Genomic DNA, 19,054 nt, shown 5'->3' on the forward strand with positions numbered 1-19,054 from the left:
CATCACAAATGACACCTCCGATGAAAGCCAAGACCAGGGTAGGAACCAGCACGTCTACACCGCTGTTATATAGCGACTCAGACACCCATCCGAAAAGCCAAATGAGGCCCCCGGTCATCTCGAATATGATCAGTACCACAATTACAGAAACATCCGTCCACACACCGGTGATCACAATGCAGAGCACACCTCTGGCCGCGCAGGTCGTCGCCGTCGTTCTGCCTCTAGTCCTTACCCTAGCCCTGTACCATCTGACTCGTGCCTTGTTTCCTTCTCAACGTCGACCGAAGCAGATCTCGTGGATTGGCCGCGGACCCGGAGTGCTCAACTCGTTTAGGGCATGCCTAAGTCAATGGCGTTACAAGCCCGCCCTCCTTCAAGCCGGTTACGAGACCTTCAATCAGGCTGGCCGAGCCTTCCTCATGCCCCTAATCAGCTTCGAACCTATTGTGATTCTTCCCCAAGAACAGATTACATGGATCATCGAGCAACCGCCGGCGGTGCTTTGCCCGCGCCGCGCCGCATACACCAGAATGGGAGTGCGCTACGTGGCGCCTGGCTTCACCCCAGCGACGAGTGAAGTCTTACACAGTGCGATCAAGATACACCTTAATAAGAAATTCGACCTCGTGGCGGTGGAGATGTATGAACAAATGAGCTGGGCCATTGACCGCAGCTTTGGCACCGCAACCTGTGCGCGTCAGGTTTCCCTCGGCCACGCCTTGCGGTACGCGGTTTACCATACATTGGTGCCTGTGTTGGCCGGTAGCGAATTGGCTCAGAACGAGCGCTTTGTGGACGCAATGATCTCAAGCTCTCAGTGGTTTGGCGCGGCCTCCACCGTGGTTGGACAATGCTTACCCCCGCCGGTGAGAGGCGTCATTGGGTGGATGCTGCAGAAGCCCATCGGCTACTTTCAGCGGGGGTATCTGGAGTACCTGATGCCGGTGGTAAGAGACCGACTGCGAAGACTGCAGGAGGAGGAGGGGGAGAAAGAGGGGGAGAAAGCAAAGATACCGCAGGACATGGTTACTTGGTTGTGTCAAGTCATTCTCAAGACAAAGGGCACCACCCGTGCTGAAGAGGTGTTTGCAGATGGCTTTAATCTGCTGGTATGTTATCATGTCCGTCAAGACGTCAAAGATATCAGTCAATAACCATAAAATCTCTAGCTTGGCGCCGCGTTCACGAGCACCGTGTTCACAGCTCACCATACCCTGCTAGACATCCTTGGCTCCAGCGCCAAAGACGAGATTTTTCAGACCCTTCGACGTGAGGCGGAGTCGACGCTGGATTGTGCGCTGAAATGGTCCGATCCAGTGGCGATTCTCCAGTTGCAGTACATTGACAGTACACTTCGAGAGAGTCTGCGGCTGGCACCACCGACCTCCATGGCCCTGCTGCGGGAGGTCGTCCCCGAAGACGGAGTGAGACTGCCAAATGGTCAGTTTTTGAACAAAGGCAGCTGGCTGGCCGTGCCTTCGATCCCCATTCACGGCGACCAGCGCTTCTACGAAAGCCCCCACGAGTTCAGACCATTTCGTTTCGTGCAGGAGAGAAAGGTAGACTCCTGTGTCTCAACGAGCGACACCTTTCTATCTTTCGGACACGGTCGTTCAGCCTGGTGAGTCTGATAACTCCCCTCCTGTTGATGGCAGGTCTAAGCAGGTCTAATCATATATCCCTACAGTGCTGGAAGACAGTTTGCCACTCGCATCCTGAAGATGATGTTGGCGTACATCGTAATGCATTACGACATTGAAGCGATTGATGGTCGGCCGCTCAACTTCTTCATGGGGGAACACCCTGTGCCTCCAGATGTGGTAGTGAATGTCAGAAGAAGAGTATAGGAGAAATAGCATTAGTGTCTTGATCTATAATCCTGATTTACAGCTGCACCTCTTCCTTTCTCCGTCTCACAGCGATCCTAGCAACCGGGTCTGCACTCGTAATGGAGCCAACAGTGAAAACCTTGGGCGAATCCACAAGTTTGAGCTCGTACTTCATAAGAATGTGACAAAGCGCAAGCTTAGTCTCGGCAGCGGCGAAGAACCGGCCAGGGCAGCCATGCACTCCATGCCCAAATCCGATATGGTTGACGCTTGTCGCCACAAAATGCGCCGCATGCTCTTGGGTGGTCGTCTTACGCAGCTGGTAGTATCGATAAGGATCAAAAGACGCCGCGTTCGCGTAAATCTCCTCGTCCCAGTGGTTGTGTTGCGAGATCATTACCAAATCCCCTTTCTTGATCGGAATGCCGTCCTTGTCTCCTCCACCATCAGACGAAGAGAGGCGCATCTTCTCGGTCGCATAGCGCCGCATGTTTACTATATCGTTAGCCTACAGAGACTTGAATGAGCAGGATAACTCACCTAGTCCTGTCGGCTTCAGACGCTGACTCTCTTTCATGACACTGTCCATCAACCTTAGCTGGTGCACCGCCCCCTTATTCCATAACTCTCTTCCCCCTCCATTCTCTCGGACGTCAATAATTTCCTTTCTCAGTTCCTCTATCAGCCCCGGTCTCGCCACGATATCGTAGATGACCTGCGTGAGAAAATCCGAGGTATTATGCATGGCCGAGAGAGCCAGGGTGAGTTGGACGACCGCCGGATCGTATGGGCGCCCGCGTGCACACTCTTCTGCCCAGGCAATCGTATCCAAGTATACCGGGGGTTCGAGCCCCTCGGCTACGCATCGCGCTTTCTCCAATTGTCGCGCGAGAACAGTGGGTTCAATGAGCGTTCGAGCTTTGGCTATCTCCCCACGAAGCACTTTACAAGCGGGGAGAAACCAACCAACCAGCGGCCGGAGGAGGGATGGGTAGACGCGAAGGTCTCGCACGGCGCTGAACGCGTGAAGGGTGATGCTGCGTGATAAGGCGAGCCAGGTTGGGTTGTGTGCAAAGCTGCGGCCAAGGAAGACGCGGGCAGATTGTTGAGAGATCACTTCCAGAAGGGCGGACTTGACGTTGATTTCGTGCCAATCTACAGATCAATAAGCACCGGAAGGCCAAGTGCACCGGACACCCAAGGAGTTTCATCGTACCTGGATTATCTGTCCAGCTGCGCTGCAAGGCATCACTTGCCTCTTCAGAAAGCGGCTCGATCAAATCGACCAATTGATGCGTCAGTTTCTGACGGATGATGTAGCTCATAATCTCTTTGCCCACTTGGTCCATTTCAAAGACCTTCAGCCCGGCGACATTGGGCAGCATTGTCTACGAGGTGAAGTTAGTCGTGGCGGAGATTAGGCCGGTCGCTCTACCTACATGAACCCTGTAGGCATGGAAGTCAAATCTTTTGTCGTTCCGTATAGTGTGAGCATATTTGGGGGCGAGAATCAGCTCGATCCCGTTCTCAGTGACAGCATAGAACCCATCTTTGGACTGTGTTGCTATCAATGCTAGCTCATACAATGTATCAGGCAAGGAACCGACCTTCTCGAATCCAGCTTGTATAATCTCCTTCGCATTTGAATAGTACCGCTTCTTCGCGTTGGTGAAGGAAATTTCCCAGCGCTTCGGGCTGTTTACTAGCGGTAATCGGGAATTTGGTGAGTGGGAGAGAGTGATGATAAAAGCGATAATAAGCAAAGTTGATGTGACGACGACCGTTGTGCACTTTCCCACGTCTCGTATCGCTGTGAGTAAAGCGGAAATCATGATGGCGAGTCGTCCTGGCCTAAGGTCGCGCAATGTCGATGGCGACTGAGGAGCAATCCACTCGGCTATCAGCAAGTCGTCTGGCTATAGGTTTCAAAGATGGCCCTTCAACAACAGAGCGGTGCCGTTGAACATCGCTCATATCGACGCAAGGGGGACCGACAGCCTTTGACGAGTTGCAATGTCAGTATGGGTCGATCGACCCCTCGCTTCCACCCAAGTGATAGGTACTGTCTTGGCCGCATGACCAAAGCCGAAAAGCCGATTGACCCCTTCACCCCAAATTTCTCGTCAAACAGACACTCTTTGCTTGATTCCGTGTTCTCCTTGTGGGATTCTCATCTAATCGTGGAAAGAAGAAGAAATGACTTCTACAATGGGCTGTCTCCATGGTCGTGTAAGTGATGTCCTACCGTTCACCGCACCACGGTAAAGTGACTCCAGGTCAGGTCGCAATCATCACCGGCGCCTCGTCCGGAATAGGGCTCGCTGCGGCAGAAGCGGCCCTAGATGCTGGGGCCAGTGTTTTCGCCGTCGATATATCGCCCTTCCCTAAGGTCTTGAGCACCAGTGACAAGTGTAAGACGTTGCAATGCGATATCACAAGCCCTGACGGGCCAAAGAGGATTGTTGAGGCTTGCTCCTCAGCTTTCAATGGCCGTATTGACATTCTAATGAATATTGCGGGTGTCATCGATCATAATGCCAGCGTGGACGCTGTCACGGACGCTGACTGGGATCGGTGTATGGCTGTCAACCTTACGGCGCCCGTCAAGCTGATGAGAGAGGTGATCGGAACCATGAGAAGCCAGAAGTCGGGGGTAATCATTAATATGGCAAGCCGAGCTGGAATGAGTGGTGCCGCGGCAGGTATAGCCTATACAGCGAGTAGGTTTCTCTTCGCACCTTGAACACCAATCCACTCATGGCTGGACCTAATATGAACTAGGCAAGCATGGTCTCATTGGCGCGACGAAGAACGTGGCTTGGAGATTCAAAGGGGAGAATATCCGGTGCAATGTGTTGTGTCCAGGGGGTAACAGATTCCTTTTCTTTTTCAGGACGTGTACGGTCCCTTCTTTCTGACCATTAACAGGCGTTGCGACTGGCATCTTGAATAGCGTCGATCCAGCTCGCTTTGACCAGGATGCAACATCAATGCTCCAGCCTATCTTTTCCGCCGTATACGCGAACCGGACAGATGGGTATGGGATCATGAAGCCAAGCGAAGTAGCGGCTACGGTTGTATTTTTGTGCTCAGATCAGGCTTCTCGAATTAATGGAGCTGTCTTGCCCATTGACGATGGCTGGTCTACTGTATAACACCTGCGTTTGATCATATCTTATGGACTATCCGAGCAAGCTACACAATGAGAAACCGAACTGTCCTATTTTATCTCCAGCACATCCAAGAACTCGGCGACACCCTTGCCGCCTGAAGTGTCCTTCCCGGTCGTAGAGCCCGCAATTTCTTGGAGCATCAACCTTGCTTCTGCGGCCAGTTCTGCAATCTTGACGCGGCAGTAATCAAAACTCCCTGCAGCTTCCATAACACCTATGGCGTATCGTTTGACTGTCACGTCTTCCGTCTTCTGTTTCAGGATGCTGAGGAGCTGTAGCCTCTGTGCACCATGACGGATTGCATGGATTATAGGAAATGAGAACTTGCCCTCCGTCAAATCCTCCCCAAATCCCTTATTGCAAATGTACGTCCCACTCTGCAGATTCTGGTAGTCATCTCGAATCTGAAAGATGATTCCCATCAGGTTTACCAAAGGGACATAGTCGCTGTTCGCTCCAGTTAACCGATACGAAAGTTTTGATCCGTAGCAGCGGGATGGGCCACTCACTAGGTGCTGGTGCTCGAGCACTGCATCAGCTTGATTGCGAGCCGAAACAGACCGCCCGTTTTATCCGCTACCATGTCGAAATATTCCTCTTCGGACGGGCATGTAAGGGAGTCCCGCCAGTACAGATCCATCCCCTGCCCGCGGTGCAGCCGGAGAAGCTCCTCCGTGAAGATTTGAATTGCGCGGGGGTCATTCAGCTTATGCAGCTCATGCTGGGCTTCGAAATATGCATAGTTTGCTGAATTGATGGTCGACGCGATTCCAAAGATACTATGAGCGACCGGTTGACCCCGCCGGAGATTGGAGGAGTCCTGAATGTCATCAATTCTGGCGACAGTTAATTACTTTCAGCATGGCAGAAGCCACGAAGGATACTTACAAGAGTGAGGCAGTGTGTAGGAGCTCGATCACTCGTCGGATCAGATCGAGTTTGTCTGGTGGGACGTGCAGCCACTCGTCGAAAGCGGCGATCAGACGGCCGCGGAGGTCTTTTCCGGGTAGAGACAAGAGGTAGTCGATCGGGGCTGCTATGATCTATCGCTACTCAGTCTAATCCCGCGAGAAGCATGACGGAGGGACTTGGATTCCGGTACCTGGTCGGGGGTCGGTTTTGTATTCGGCTTAGTCTCACCCTCCACAGCCGTGACTAGAGGCATCATAGCGTTACTGGACGCCATTCTGAGGGTCAGATTGGAGCGGATTGGGGCGGATTGGAGAGAAAATACACCCACAGGAGCCACAATTTATCCCAGGGTTTTTTGTTCTAGAGATTTGACCAGTCACTTTCTTGTCATGGATGCAGTAGAATCCATGGTCATTCTCACACCGCCTCCCCGCACAACTCAAATGCATGCTGCAAGGGGTCTCAAACCCAAGAAAGACAGAGCAGAAAAGCTTAAAAAAAAAAAAAAGAAAACCTGCATGTAATCTGTGCTAAAGCTACCCCGCGACTAAAGTGTCAATACAAGGGTCAGCAAGATGTCTACGTAACCATGTCGAGATCCCGGGCTCCCTATAATTCAAAATCAACGATTGCTTTACCCTCGATCCCTGTTATCACTATCTACAACCACCAAAGCAACACAACAATGGACTCCCTAGACTTTACCAAGGCTCCCGCATCTTTTCAGGAGGTCAAATGGATTTCCGACACACTGTTATTCACTATGGCAGCGGGCTGGTTGACGTGCTATATCGCCACCATCCGTACCGCTCGCCGCGATGAGGCCTGCTGGATACCGATCGTCCCTGTCTCCTGTAACCTCGCTTGGGAGCTTGTTTACGCCATTCTCTACCCTCCACCACGCTTTCCGATAGTCACGGCTTGGTTTGCGCTGAATCTGGCCGTCGTATCCACCGCTCTCAAATACAGCCCGGATTCACAGGGCAGTTCTCCTCTGCGCGGATATCGGTTGCATCTCGGCTTCATCGGTGTTACGGCTCTTTGGGCTGCTGGACACGTCTGCCTCGCCAACGCTGTGGGCCCGCTGACGGCATTCTACTATGGCGGGCTGGCGTGTCAGATTATGACGAGTGCGACAGCCCTGTGCGGGCTGATGAGATCGAGGCAATCGAAGGGCGCGAGTTGGCTCATCTGGTAGGCTCTCTTCTTCCCCTTTGGTGTTTAGGATCAGCCTAATCGGGTGGCAGGGTATCTCGGGTTGTGGGAACAAGTAGTGCCCTCGCGGGAGTCTTCTTCCGGGCACACTATTGGCCGGAACTGTGGGCATGGACGCTGAACCCATTGTTCTACTGGGCAATAGCGGCGTTTGCTACCTTTGATGGGGCGTATGCCTTCTGTTTCTTGTCTGTCAGACAGGCCGAAGCAAGGGATGGTCTGAAGAATTTGTAACCTTCATCACACAGCATGTGGGATGTCTGATGAATGCAAGGGATGCACTAGCGGGTAAACTGGCAGAGACTACCGGACCTGGAACACTAGACTGAATGAATTAGACCGAGATGAGGTTGGGGTTTCATGCTCGCAACAAAGCATTCTACACGCCGTGGCTTGATACGATTCAAAGTATTTACGTACAGTGTAGAGAGCGTTCACATCTTGATTCACGAACACGTCCCTGCCTCTTTCTCATCACCGTATTGCAAGTTATGCTGGAACCCTCAATGGCCGACACATCTGCGAGAGACGAATTCAGGGTCCTAATCGTTGGCGGATCCATCGCTGGTTTAACGCTCGCCCATGCTCTAGCGGCGCTAAACACCTCCCTCCAGAACGATCCCCGTGCCAAATCCGGGATCAGATATACGGTGCTTGAGAAGCGTCCTTCTTTGACTCCTCAAGAAGGCGCCTCTGTCGGCATCCTCCCGCATGGCGGCCGGATCCTTGACCAACTGGGCCTCTTTCAGAGGGTCGAGGAGGAGATCGAGCCCCTGCACACAGCTCATCTTCGCTTCCCCGATGAAGGGTATGTCGCCACGAACGAGTCTCCACGGGTGGTGGGTGATAGATTTGGACTGCCGTTTGCATTTCTGGAAAGGAGAACTCTGCTATGTATTCTTACCGAAGCGCTTGAACTTGACAGACAGGTTGAGCAACAAGGGAATGTGACAAGAGAAGGGGGGAATAGAAGTCAGGTTCTCTGTAACAAAGAGGTTGTAGGGATTGGGTTTGCTCAGCACGAGAAAGAAGGACAGGAAGCGGTCATGGTCCGGACGAAGGATGGAGGGCTGTACGAGGGGGATTTGCTGGTGGGTTGTGATGGGGTGCATAGCATTGTCCGACGAGAGATGTGGAGAATCGCCGCCCAGGAAGGCGAGAACATACATCCTGGTGATAAAAAAGGTCTGCAACAAGCCTATTCCCCCCCTCCCACAAGAACGCATCAGAGCGGCTAAAGTATGATGACAGGCCTTACAGCAGAGTATGCGTGCATCTATGGAATCTCCTCTGCCGTGAATGGCTTCGAGGCGGGCGAGCACGTTGCTAGCTTACATGACAATCGGTCTTTCTTGACTTTCCCCGGCAGCCAGAATCGAACGTTCTGGTTTCTGATCTGGAAACTCGACCGGAAATATCTCTACGACGATGGCGATATGCCCCGTTTCACAGCTAGTGATACGGCATCCGTGGTCAAGAAATACGCAAAGGACATTATCTGGAGAGAGGTTACGTTTGGCGACATTTGGGATCGGAAAACACGATATAACACAGCAGTCCTCGAGGAGAATGTATTTGACACCTGGCATCACAAGCGCATAGTATGTATTGGAGACAGTGTTCACAAGGTACGTTGTAACATCCATCTTTGATCCCCAAGCGGCAGCTAAGACCATGCAGATGGCCCCCAACACAGGCCAAGGCGCCAATTGTGCCATTGAAGACGCCGCTAGCCTTGCGAATCTTCTCCACAAGGTTCTCATCTCCAATAAAAACGAAAACTCAAACATGGAGCAGCTCGATGTACGACTAAAGCAGTACACGACGGAGCGAGTTGGGCGTGTGAACAAAATCTATAAGGTCGCGCGGACGGTCGTCCGGTTACACGCTCGCGATACTCTATTCTATCGTATTGTCGGCCGCTATGTGCTGCCATATGCCGGGAATTTTCAAGCCAGAGCTGTATCAAGGACTATAGAAGAGGCTCCGAAGTTGGACTTCATACCGGTATCAGCCAGGGTCGCCGATGCGTGGAGTGAAGGTGGTATAGGTCATGCGAGTATCATTTCACGTGTTGTTCTTGGATTATTATTTGCATTGGGAGTGACTTGGACATGGAGAGCAACGGCGAGTCTCTCACTCAGCTAGCTATGTAATACATAGACGGGGGCTATTTTCTAATCTCTTGGCCCTGCCCTTTTGCGCAGCTGGCAAAGCAACGGCTTCTTGTCCCATAATCCATATGTCTTCTGTACATGCCAGTTCTCACTCTCAACGCACAGCTCTAGGTCAAATTCCCACAGCATTCTGGCAAGCGCGGTTCGCATTATTGCGTATGCCATGTTCTTGCCAATGCAGTTGCGAGGCCCGGCCGAGAAGGGTTGGAATACCTCGCGGTTGTCATTGTAAAAGGGCGACGCCGGGTTACTGGGTACTTCTGTATTCCAACGCTCTGGGAGGAAGCAATCTGGGCGGCGAAAATTGGACGGTGAGGTGTATGCTGAGAGCTGGTGGAGGCCGACCTGGGTCTGCTTATTATTAGTCGGGCCTATTGTTGGCTATCCTGTTGGGAAAACTCACGTAAGGAGGGATAGTAAACCCCTTGAGGGTCGTTGAAGCTTCTGTCACGCGCTGCAAGCCACCGGGAACGGAGGGATATAGCCGCAAAGCCTCATTAAGGCATGCTGTCAGAAGCGGCAGCTTTGTGGCGACGGCATCGAAGGTGATTTCAGCTGGGGTGGCAAAGGCATCTTGCAGCTCGTTCCGGACACGAAGAAGGACCTCGGGTGTCCGTAGAAGCCAGTATGTCACCGCGCATAGTAGATCGGCTGGAGTCTCGCTCCCTGCAATGATAATAACGCTGGCATTGGCCTCAATCTCCCTCTCGGACATCTCGTTCTTTGTACCTTGTTGGCGCATGATGGAGTCCACAAAGTCCGGGCGGCCCTGAACGCTCGACGAAGTCGCGTGGATACGTTTCTGGACTAGATCCTGACTATACTGCATATGTTCGTTGATCGCCTCGGAATTGGAAGATATCAAGGCGAACGCGGTACGGAAGATAACTGGATAGGTATCCATGGCTTTGAAAAAGGGAATCAGGCGCGTGTACTTGGTCATAAAGGCAACCCATGGATGGTAAGATCCCCGGTCGAGGCCACCGAAGTGCTCGCCAAAAGCAAGTTCGCCTATAATATCGAATGTGGTCAGTCGATACCAAGTAACCAGATCAATGGACTGGCGTGAATCCGCAGAGGACTGGAGCTGTACTATAAGCTTATCGAGATGACTCCGGATCATAGACTCTTGTTCACGGACTCCCCTGACGGAGAACCCATGGGCGAGCGCCTTGCGATATCTGGCGTGATCTGTATCGTTCGCATTGATAATATCCGCAGTGTTGCTAGTTGAGAACTTGGACTTTGGAAGAGAGTAGCGGCGGTCATGGCGGCCATAAATCTCATCCCATGCTTCCGAGTTGATGAAAGACACCTCATCTGGTGAGAACCGCACGACCGGACCGTATCGTTCGTGCCACCGCTTGATATCGAGATCCACGTTGCCTCGGACGGCTGATATGTGGCGCAGCAGGGGGAAGGCAACCCATGGCCAGTGGCAAGGAATCCGATGCAGAGGATGGAAGAATAGATCACGAAGGGCTGTTCCAGTGATGTACAGCCCGGCGAGCACGGCACAGAGTACAAGAATCATCATTTTTGCTGCTATCGAGCTCTTTCCAGCTTACTGGAAAAAAAGATACCTGCATTATATGGTCTGCTCTTCAACCGATGGCATCCTGAGATCGATGTCATCCCATACTAACCCTTGCATAATATTGATGCCGCCTTCTGCAGCCTGCTACACCGCTCATTGATACGGAGATTTCGTTCCATCAACACAGTGAACTGTATCCTTTCATCAACCTTTTATTAAGACTATAACAACAAGTCTTCTTCTGAAGGGAATGTAAAATCATTCATCACGATGACTGTCACACCTCGTCCTACGGCCATCCGCACTGTCGGCACTTCGACGTCTCCAGAGGAGATCAGCAAGCTCATAGCGAGTGATGGCGCCGTCATCGTGCGGCAATTTATCTCCGACTCTGTCATTACTGCTCTCAATGAAGAGGTCGACCCCTATCTTGAAGCCACCATCAGCGGGGCTCAAGCCAATTCTGGGGAACTGTACGAGAAGACCGTCGGTAATCGCACGAAGCATATGGGAAACTTGGCCGCGATCTCACCCACATACCGCACCACGATTCTAAACCACCCCGTGATGCATGCCGTCTCCAATGCTTTCTTCACCGCACCATTTGGAGACTATTGGGTGAACCGTGGCGCTGTTCTTCAAGTTGAACCCGGAGAGAAAGCGCAAGGTCTCCACCGCGATGACAGTCTATACGGTATTACGCGGTATCTTGGTCAGGACGCGCCAGAGCTCATGGTTAACTTCTTCATCGCTCTTACTGAGTTCCGGGAGGACAACGGTGCCACCAGATTGATTCCCGGCAGTCATCGATGGAAGGGGGAAGAAATCGCTGGGGTAGTACCTCAGAACACGGTTGGTGCTCTGATGCAGCCAGGCGATGCCGTACTGTACTTGGGAAGCGTATGGCACGGCGCTGGAGAGAATCAGTCAGCAGAGAGCCGGCGCGGATTGAGTGTGACTATGCATCCAGCGCACTTTACCCCCATGGAAGCACATGTCGACCTGCCTCGAAATATTCTGGAACAAATGACACCTCTTGCACAGAAGATGATTGGGTGGCGAAGTTGGTGTGGATATCATGGGGTGCCGGTATGGACAGTAAGGGATCGCCGAATGGAGGATGAACTGGCCCTGAAGTCGGCATGATGGAGAACCCCTTGCAGCCATGCCTTTTTTTCCTTCTTCCTGTGTGTACTTGCTTCATATATGAATGCATAGTGATTGCTGGTTTTTTCTCATAAATCCCTCTTTTATAGGCACGGAATATCATGGAGTTATACTACATCGATCTCTGGCTTCAAGAGCCAGGCTTCTTTGTGAAATCCTGTCTTCTTGTGCTTAGCATTGTAATAGGGTATCAACTGCAGAAGGCGGCCTTTTACCCTCATGTACATGCTCCGTTTGTAGGCTTTCGCTTCTACTGGGAACCGCGCTGGCTTGTCGGTCTTCGATTCTCCAAGGAAGCCCTTCAGCATATTCAGCAAGGATGTCGACAATACAAGGATGGCATGTTCAGAATAGCACGCGTCGATACCGAGATCTTAGCCATTCCCAGCCGATTTGTCGACGAACTACACTCCAAGCCAGATGACCAGCTCAGTGCGATTAAGGCACATATGAAGGTATCCCTCTCAGATATTTTTCTCTACTCGGGTGATTCACTGACACTTGGGGCTGGAATCAGAATCTTCTCGGTCGGTATTCGACCATCGACATCCTGGACGAGGGAATCCTGCACACCCAGGTCTTGCAAACTGACCTGACTCCCCGGCTTGGGAGTCTTACTCACGCTGTCAAAGATGAGCTAGACTTTGCTCTGGCGCAGGAGTTGCCCAGTAATCTCACTGCCGACGACTGGACCCCTGTCTGTATCTACAATCTCATCCTCCGCATCGTCGCTCGCATCTCCGCACGGATCTTCGTCGGGCTTCCCACCTGTCGTAACGAAGAATGGCTCAATCTATCCATTGACTTCACCGGGGATGTCTTCCTCACCATGGCCATCCTCCGTCGTTTTCCACGATTGTTGCGCCCGCTCATCGCTCCTCTGATCCCTCGCTACTGGGCTATCCGCCGTGGCCTCGGGACGGCGAACCGTCTCATCGGCTCTTTGGTACGCGAACGACGTATCCAGCAGGCCAAAACCCCAGACTATGAGAAACCAACCGATCTACTACAGTGGATGATGGATAAAGCCAATCCGTTTGATGGTCGACCCGAAAAACTCGCACACCGGCAGCTCATCCTTAGTCTTGCAGCCATCCACACAACCACCGCCTCGGCAACTCAGGCTGTATATGATCTCTGTGTGCATCAGGACTATGTGGAACCTTTGCGTAGTGAGGTCCTGCAGGCCGTTGCAGAAGATGGCGGTCAATACCAGAAGACGACTCTAACCAAGATGTGGGACCTGGACAGCTTCATCAAAGAGGTTCAACGCTTGAACCCGCCAGCTCTACGTGAGTTGTGGTCCCCTCCGAGCGATCATCCAATGCCCCCAATTCTGCTCGAGCGTGAACTAACCGCGGTCTGACTCCAATAGTGAGCTTCCAACGCATCGTCATGCGCGATCTCTCCCTCTCGGACGGTACAGTCCTCCCCAAGGGAACGCATCTGGCGGTCCCCGCCGCAGACATTGCAAAGGAAGCGGAGTACGACCCCGAATTCGACGGATTTCGCTACTCGCGCCGGCGTAGGGCCCACTCTGCTGCTGCACACCGACATCAATTTGCCACCACAGACTCGACAAGTCTTCATTTCGGCCATGGGAAGTACGCGTGTCCGGGTAGGTTCTTTGCTGCCAATGAGATCAAGATGATTCTGGCTCATTTGCTGGTCGGTTATGAATTCCAACTACCCACTGGAACGGATCGTCCTAGCAATCTGATGATTGACGAGGTGTTTTTGGTGGATCATCAGGCCAAGATTTGGATGAAGCGGCGGCGTATGTGATCTGTCATAACATACATCGCATGCATGTACTATCTCCAAGCTACCACAATACATTGATATCACATTGGATCTGCGAGATTCTTCACTAGTTCGCCTTGAGCAGGGTTGCCAATTTCCCCCGCTGTCGATCCAATCGAGCCAGCTTCGACCGCGCAGGCTTGCCAATGTCTGTGCGCGGGATGCTATCGACAAAGACAACGCCTCCTGCTAAAGCCTTGTAACTGGCCAAGTGTTTCTGCACAATAGCGCAGATCTCTTCCTCGGTGACTTCCCCCCCCTGCATCCCCAAGCTCTCTTTGCTACAGCTTTCTTCGCCCTCCCCCTTCAGCCGCACCACATACGCCCGCGGCGCTTCCTCCTCCTCCTCGTCATCGCCATCGCCTGTCTTCACTCCAATGATTGCCACATCTGCTACCCTCGCCTCTTTCTCCAGCAGCAAAGCCTCAATCTCCGCTGGCGCTACCGAGTACCCTCTCACCTTGATCAGCTCCTTGGTCCGGCCCACAATAAACCAGTGCCCATCTTTCTCGTAGACCACATCGCCGGTGGGAAACCATCCTTCCTCATCCACAACATCGTCACTCCGCCCTTTGTATTCCAATAATACCCCAGGTCCGCGTATATAAAGTTCTCCTGTCTCAATCCCCCTTTTGGCCCCCCCAACCTCCACGACGTCATCCCCGGTGGGATCAACAAGCTTCACCTCATACCCGTCCAGCAGAGTCCCCAGACTCCCCGGGTGAGCCCGATCCCCATATCGGTTTTGAAAGACTACTCCTACCTCCGTCATCCCCCAGAGTTGACTCACACACGCATCTGCATGCAAGACGCCCTGGCAGCGTTGCAAGGAGGCCGCGTCTACCGGCGCCCCCGACACCCCAATATACCGTAGAGATGCGAGCCTTTCGCGGATGCGCGGGTTGGACCTGCCTAGCTGAGCGATCATCTGCACGGCGACGGGGACGAGATAGGTCTCAATGATCTGGAACCGCTCCACGGCCGCGACAAACTCGGCGAGGTCGAACCGCGGGAGGATGTACAGCGGTTCGCCGTAACGCAGGGGAAAGAGGTTGTTCCAGAAGTCGCCGAAGGAATGGTAGGCAGGGAGGGCGAGCAGGCGACGAATCGGCTTCGGAGTCGCGTCTTGACCCTGATCGGAAGCGAAGCCAGGCATGTAGTGAACGGATCGGTGGTGCGAAATGATGGTATGATGCGTCCGTATCGCTGCTTTGGGGAGCCCGCTTGTGCCACTGGTAGTGAACATGGCCGCTGGGGTCGATTGGGCTAGTTCGACGGTCGGGATGCGAAGCCAGGGCGCTGATCCGTGGGTTGCTAGTGCAGTGAGAGGGTATTCCTGCTTGACCGACTCGGTCGTTATTGTGGTTTTGTTATCAGTCGAAGGCTGAGGGCAGGCGGTATCCTCATTTGCGAGAGCGAGGAGCGCCTCGATGCCAGCCTCGGTGACAAGGCAGATTTGGCGCACCGGGGAGGACGGACCGCACACCTCTCGGACCAGGGGGAGGGTGTTCCCTGTCGTCAGAATAATGCGGGGATCAGCCAGATTCACAAAATGCTCGAGCTCGTGGCGGGGGGACGCAGGGCTACAGCCCATGTAGACACCCCCAGCACCAACAATCGCAAGGTAGACAGCGGAATGAAGAATCTAGCACCCGTCAGGAAATGGTTTAAAACAAAGAGGTCGGGGTGGCCCGTACGTAATTGTCCATGTGAACAAGCACGCAGTCGCCTGCCTCAACATGATGGGCTTTGAATCCGGCAATCAACAAACAGACGAGCCGCTTGAAGGGCCCTGCACTGAGTGCGCGAGTTGGGTTTTTGGCGTCAACAAAGATCGGTTCTCCTTCGTTGTGCATGAAGGGTCCGTTGAAGGCGAAGCTGACAAGATCGTAGGATTCGGTCTCGGACATTTTTGGCGAACGTAGATGACTTGCTGAGTATATTCAGAGAAAAGTAAGGATAAAGGGGAGTGCAAAACTTTTGGGTCCAACTCTTGATGAGGGTAAAATATATATTTTTCAGTTGGGGCCCCAACCTGACCGCCACAGAGCTCGATTGACTGACTCGACGAACCAATATTTACTAGTATAGCGCTACAGTACCCTCGGGCTACTGAGAACCAGACAGGATAAGTGATATCGCTCAGATACCTACAACACATATGCAGTATCGATATACATGCTTCGAAAGGGTCTTATTTGAAGACAGCCTTCGTGATGAACTGCGCAATGTATTTGACTAGTAGATACAGAATGGACAAGAGGCCGAGGAGTCTCTACGACTACCTGGAGTCATCCTGACATTGCGTACTTCCATGATTAGCAAGGAGACAGGTCATATTTCGCGGGCTCTATCATTGACGGTGCAAACTGCCCGTACTCCTCATTTCAAGCCCAGACGCCTGGGTTTCACCTCTATTCCTGCTCCATTATTTCCAAAATGGTGTCCGTAAGGCCCCTGGCAGGTACGCCGCCTTCTTCGCAAGCAGATGGTCGTATTCCCAGTCACATTACCTCCCGTCATTAGACTTTCAAATCAAAGGGCCTTGAACTTTGACAAAAAAAAGATTAGAGATTATTTGTGCGAAACATGTCTACGACGCCTCCTAAAAGCAAGCCGTAATCACAGTATCCGTTTCCCATGACGCCAGGCGCCTGAAGGCATAGGAAGAATTCCAGTTTCGATGATTTATGTCCTTTTTGTATTTGCTACAAGGGTTCGTAGCTTTCTCTGCTACATCCGACCACCGACCATTCAGACATCCCTGGAGGTGATCCATCGCATCTGCGCGGTAGATATGGCCGTTCTACTATGATTGATGCATGCCGTCATACCGTACGTACCATCATAGTCGGACCATTTATACGGCTCGGTCGCATCAAGTCTCGATTCTGCAGAGACGGCTCTACGACGCTTTCAAGGCGGGTATGGATGCACTGACATTTCCCACGGCTCAAGAGGTAGGTCACATGCTCTGATTATCCATCATGTATAGTTTAAATGGGATGCCTTCGAAGCTAGGAACCTTCACTCCGCACAGAGCTCAAATACCGAGCATAAATTAGGTCATTTCCCATCACTTCACTGATGCATAAGCGTGGTCATTGTACAAGTCAAGAAGGACCTGTCAGACTGATATACGGGTGCTCGTGCGTGACTTTTAAGCTGAAGAATCACTCAAACGTCTTTCACGCCACTCGACGCACAACTCTTGGGATGCAGCGAAGGACAACAAGATGCACCGGGGGCTCATCAAATCGAGTAGCTACTTTCAGTCCCGTGTACACTCATCTCATCGCAATTCCCATCAAGCCCTTCGCTGGGAGTGTAGTAGAGACAACTCGCCGCTTATTAGTTCAGGTCCTCGGCAATCCTGCAACAACGGCCGGGTACCGTGGACATCCATCATTAGCGGTGGGTGTTGGAAGGCACACAAGGAAAGGCTGGAAAGCACCCTGACTCAGATCATTGCAAAACAGTGACTAATTTGTTGTCGATAAATAGGAGGGGTGAGAGAAGGCTGGAAGGGGGTAGAGTCTGGGCTACTGTGCTCTGGCAGGTGTTTATGCCAATGAGAGCGAGTACCACTGATTGGAATGTTTCCGGTTTGTATAGCAATGATTCACGGTTTAATCGGTCTATGTGGATCGAGCAGGGCAGCAAGCAGCTGTTATACGGATTAAGGGGATTGGTAGATACTCCAAAAATGCTATGCATTCTCATATTCTTAACCTTACTGCCTCTCTGGTATAATCAGTCTCTCACTGCTGCATGTCAAAATGGCATACCTGCGAGGACTATACTTGGTAAAGAACAGAGAACCCCACGGTATCTCGAGCTTATGTCTCAACTCAAGAGAAGGATTCAGAGTAGGTCACCTCGAATCTCCCATCTTCTTTCTGGACCACACGGGCGTAGAACTTGCCCGCCCCCTCGCCCCTGCTGAAGTCGATGGTCGCCCCCTCCCTCTCAACAGCATAGCGGTCGACAATCTCACCAGGATACTGCTGACTCTCCGTGATGAAGAACTTCTGTCGAGGGATGATTTGAATGGACTGGTTGTTCTGGGGAGCAACCTTAATCGTGGGAGAATATTAATTAGTCCTTGCAACTGATCGACGAGATGGAAGTGCCCTTACCGAGGCAACCGGCACAACCTGCCCTCTGTTGTTGACCTTGGCGAGGCCGACCAGATAAGTATCATTGGGCATATTGAGGTCCGTACCAGTTTTGATTTCGTATGCATCCGCATGAGCGGCAGGTTCGGTCTCGGCGAGTGTAGGGAATTCCTCAACGATTTTCAAGTCGAAGGTACCTGTGTGTCGAGAGTAGGAGATTCAGCTAATATTCGAAAGGAACATCTGTCTGAAATGCAGTCCTCTAATGGCAAGGTTTCATACTTCCGGGGTTAGAATTAGTGCCCGTCTGAGCAAACAGACTCATGCCATTGTTGACGATTACGCCTGGAGCTGGGCGTGTTGGCACACTGCCAACCCCTGGAGATTCACGTGTTAGTACTCGACCATATAGAAACCCGGGGAGCAGTGCGACCAACAGGCATAATAGTCGTTACCCGACCTAATCTCAAAGTTTCCCTGATACGGAACGAAGCTGGTGTACCACACATTCAGCCAGGGTTCATGACCGCCAGTAAATTCTGGTGTGTCGAAAAAAACTGCGTAGTTGGAGTTGGCACCACGTTGGTTCTCCACAGAGATAGTATAAATGGAAGATGCCATTTTGTTGAAGATGAGCCAATCTCTAAGACACGATGTATATCTTGATCACTGTGATGAAGGATGGTGAATGAGAAGGAAGACGGTCTCTGAGGTGGTATTTCAATAAACGAACGCCGTGGCTGGGCAGCTGAGATTAGGACGGTGATCAGTGATGTTCTTCTCAAGTTGCATAGTCATAGATGATCTTATTCCGGATGATGCATCATAGTGAACTGTTGCGGGGCAAGCTGAACTGTGGGTCTCAATTGACACAACCAGAGATCAAGATCGAGGTTGCTCATCGATCGGAATCCTGCTCTACTCTACTCAGCAGTGTCAGCACTCACCCCGTAGTCTGGATTTCGGGTAATCTCATCCTGTCATGCTCTCGCCCGTCCTATTCCATGGAACCAGCGGCGATCTCTTTTCTCAGAAAGCCAGGTATCCACTTCACACAGTAAGCTATCAATATGGCATGGGGGTTGGGAAAGTTTCACCAAATGCGTTGGGTGACATTCTT

At 52.1% G+C, this 19,054-nt stretch overlaps 11 protein-coding genes across 11 annotated transcripts; 6 read left to right on the forward strand and 5 right to left on the reverse strand.

Annotated features, from left to right (window-relative positions):
- Nucleotides 1–176: 176 nt before the first annotated feature.
- Nucleotides 177–1,850, forward strand: BO97DRAFT_424558 (cytochrome P450; the record flags this gene model as incomplete). The annotated part of the gene is made up of 3 exons (XM_025696991.1): nucleotides 177–1,112; nucleotides 1,173–1,624; nucleotides 1,691–1,850. 3 exons carry the CDS (start codon nucleotides 177–179, stop codon nucleotides 1,848–1,850), a joined length of 1,548 nt encoding a protein of 515 aa, XP_025551625.1.
- A 37-nt stretch (nucleotides 1,851–1,887) lies between these two features.
- BO97DRAFT_451729 (cytochrome P450) lies at nucleotides 1,888–3,832 on the reverse strand (the record flags this gene model as incomplete). Its single annotated transcript, XM_025699006.1, has 5 exons — nucleotides 3,440–3,832; nucleotides 3,272–3,388; nucleotides 3,049–3,220; nucleotides 2,373–2,987; nucleotides 1,888–2,327 (listed from the first exon to the last, which is right to left on the reverse strand). The coding sequence occupies exons 1-5, from the start codon at nucleotides 3,662–3,664 to the stop codon at nucleotides 1,888–1,890; spliced, it is 1,569 nt and encodes a 522-aa protein (XP_025551626.1). The 5' UTR covers nucleotides 3,665–3,832.
- A 236-nt stretch (nucleotides 3,833–4,068) lies between these two features.
- BO97DRAFT_451733 (SDR family NAD(P)-dependent oxidoreductase) lies at nucleotides 4,069–4,989 on the forward strand (the record flags this gene model as incomplete). The annotated part of the gene is made up of 3 exons (XM_025699007.1): nucleotides 4,069–4,552; nucleotides 4,614–4,700; nucleotides 4,761–4,989. 3 exons carry the CDS (start codon nucleotides 4,069–4,071, stop codon nucleotides 4,985–4,987), a joined length of 798 nt encoding a protein of 265 aa, XP_025551627.1.
- BO97DRAFT_451737 (geranylgeranyl pyrophosphate synthase spyE) lies at nucleotides 4,990–6,213 on the reverse strand. The gene is made up of 4 exons (XM_025699008.1): nucleotides 6,108–6,213; nucleotides 5,894–6,048; nucleotides 5,515–5,841; nucleotides 4,990–5,452 (listed from the first exon to the last, which is right to left on the reverse strand). Exons 1-4 carry the CDS (start codon nucleotides 6,189–6,191, stop codon nucleotides 5,053–5,055), a joined length of 966 nt encoding a protein of 321 aa, XP_025551628.1. The 5' UTR covers nucleotides 6,192–6,213; the 3' UTR covers nucleotides 4,990–5,052.
- A 389-nt stretch (nucleotides 6,214–6,602) lies between these two features.
- BO97DRAFT_344977 (uncharacterized protein) lies at nucleotides 6,603–7,366 on the forward strand (the record flags this gene model as incomplete). The annotated part of the gene is made up of 2 exons (XM_025691757.1): nucleotides 6,603–7,111; nucleotides 7,165–7,366. The coding sequence occupies 2 exons, from the start codon at nucleotides 6,603–6,605 to the stop codon at nucleotides 7,364–7,366; spliced, it is 711 nt and encodes a 236-aa protein (XP_025551629.1).
- A 272-nt stretch (nucleotides 7,367–7,638) lies between these two features.
- On the forward strand, nucleotides 7,639–9,280 carry BO97DRAFT_344694 (FAD-dependent oxidoreductase; the record flags this gene model as incomplete). Its single annotated transcript, XM_025691744.1, has 4 exons — nucleotides 7,639–8,061; nucleotides 8,110–8,317; nucleotides 8,384–8,760; nucleotides 8,813–9,280. 4 exons carry the CDS (start codon nucleotides 7,639–7,641, stop codon nucleotides 9,278–9,280), a joined length of 1,476 nt encoding a protein of 491 aa, XP_025551630.1.
- Nucleotides 9,281–9,309: 29 nt separating this feature from the next.
- Nucleotides 9,310–10,846, reverse strand: BO97DRAFT_451739 (cytochrome P450; the record flags this gene model as incomplete). The annotated part of the gene is made up of 2 exons (XM_025699009.1): nucleotides 9,310–9,660; nucleotides 9,713–10,846. The coding sequence occupies 2 exons, from the start codon at nucleotides 10,844–10,846 to the stop codon at nucleotides 9,310–9,312; spliced, it is 1,485 nt and encodes a 494-aa protein (XP_025551631.1).
- A 270-nt stretch (nucleotides 10,847–11,116) lies between these two features.
- BO97DRAFT_451742 (phytanoyl-CoA dioxygenase family protein) lies at nucleotides 11,117–11,992 on the forward strand (the record flags this gene model as incomplete). The annotated part of the gene is made up of 1 exon (XM_025699010.1): nucleotides 11,117–11,992. The coding sequence occupies one exon, from the start codon at nucleotides 11,117–11,119 to the stop codon at nucleotides 11,990–11,992; it is 876 nt and encodes a 291-aa protein (XP_025551632.1).
- A 122-nt stretch (nucleotides 11,993–12,114) lies between these two features.
- On the forward strand, nucleotides 12,115–13,798 carry BO97DRAFT_451745 (cytochrome P450; the record flags this gene model as incomplete). The annotated part of the gene is made up of 3 exons (XM_025699011.1): nucleotides 12,115–12,468; nucleotides 12,531–13,305; nucleotides 13,389–13,798. The coding sequence occupies 3 exons, from the start codon at nucleotides 12,115–12,117 to the stop codon at nucleotides 13,796–13,798; spliced, it is 1,539 nt and encodes a 512-aa protein (XP_025551633.1).
- An 85-nt stretch (nucleotides 13,799–13,883) lies between these two features.
- Nucleotides 13,884–15,726, reverse strand: BO97DRAFT_451746 (acetyl-CoA synthetase-like protein; the record flags this gene model as incomplete). The annotated part of the gene is made up of 3 exons (XM_025699012.1): nucleotides 13,884–14,065; nucleotides 14,102–15,461; nucleotides 15,514–15,726. The coding sequence occupies 3 exons, from the start codon at nucleotides 15,724–15,726 to the stop codon at nucleotides 13,884–13,886; spliced, it is 1,755 nt and encodes a 584-aa protein (XP_025551634.1).
- A 1,832-nt stretch (nucleotides 15,727–17,558) lies between these two features.
- On the reverse strand, nucleotides 17,559–19,010 carry BO97DRAFT_57954 (uncharacterized protein). The gene is made up of 4 exons (XM_025700919.1): nucleotides 18,372–19,010; nucleotides 18,217–18,312; nucleotides 17,956–18,131; nucleotides 17,559–17,892 (listed from the first exon to the last, which is right to left on the reverse strand). The coding sequence occupies exons 1-4, from the start codon at nucleotides 18,553–18,555 to the stop codon at nucleotides 17,668–17,670; spliced, it is 681 nt and encodes a 226-aa protein (XP_025551635.1). The 5' UTR covers nucleotides 18,556–19,010; the 3' UTR covers nucleotides 17,559–17,667.
- Nucleotides 19,011–19,054: the final 44 nt, after the last annotated feature.

The sequence above is a fragment of the Aspergillus homomorphus genome (assembly GCF_003184865.1).
Source record: "Aspergillus homomorphus CBS 101889 unplaced genomic scaffold BO97scaffold_17, whole genome shotgun sequence".
NCBI lineage: Eukaryota > Fungi > Ascomycota > Eurotiomycetes > Eurotiales > Aspergillaceae > Aspergillus > Aspergillus homomorphus.

What these genes read in the sequence shown, in the direction of transcription:
- BO97DRAFT_451737 (XM_025699008.1), bottom strand. Translation starts at nt 6,191, where the DNA reads ATGGCGTCCAGTAACGCTATGATGCCTCTAGTCACGGCTGTGGAGGGT. An exon ending in CAAAACCGACCCCCGACCAG is followed by an intron (nt 6,049 to 6,107) that starts GTACCGGAATCC and finishes GAGTAGCGATAG; the next exon opens with ATCATAGCAGCCCCGATCGA. An exon ending in TGCTCGAGCACCAGCACCTA is followed by an intron (nt 5,453 to 5,514) that starts GTGAGTGGCCCA and finishes TGGAGCGAACAG; the next exon opens with CGACTATGTCCCTTTGGTAA.
- BO97DRAFT_57954 (XM_025700919.1), bottom strand. Translation starts at nt 18,555, where the DNA reads ATGGCATCTTCCATTTATACTATCTCTGTGGAGAACCAACGTGGTGCC. An exon ending in CACTAATTCTAACCCCGGAA is followed by an intron (nt 18,132 to 18,216) that starts GTATGAAACCTT and finishes CTCGACACACAG; the next exon opens with GTACCTTCGACTTGAAAATC. An exon ending in AGGTTGTGCCGGTTGCCTCG is followed by an intron (nt 17,893 to 17,955) that starts GTAAGGGCACTT and finishes CCCACGATTAAG; the next exon opens with GTTGCTCCCCAGAACAACCA.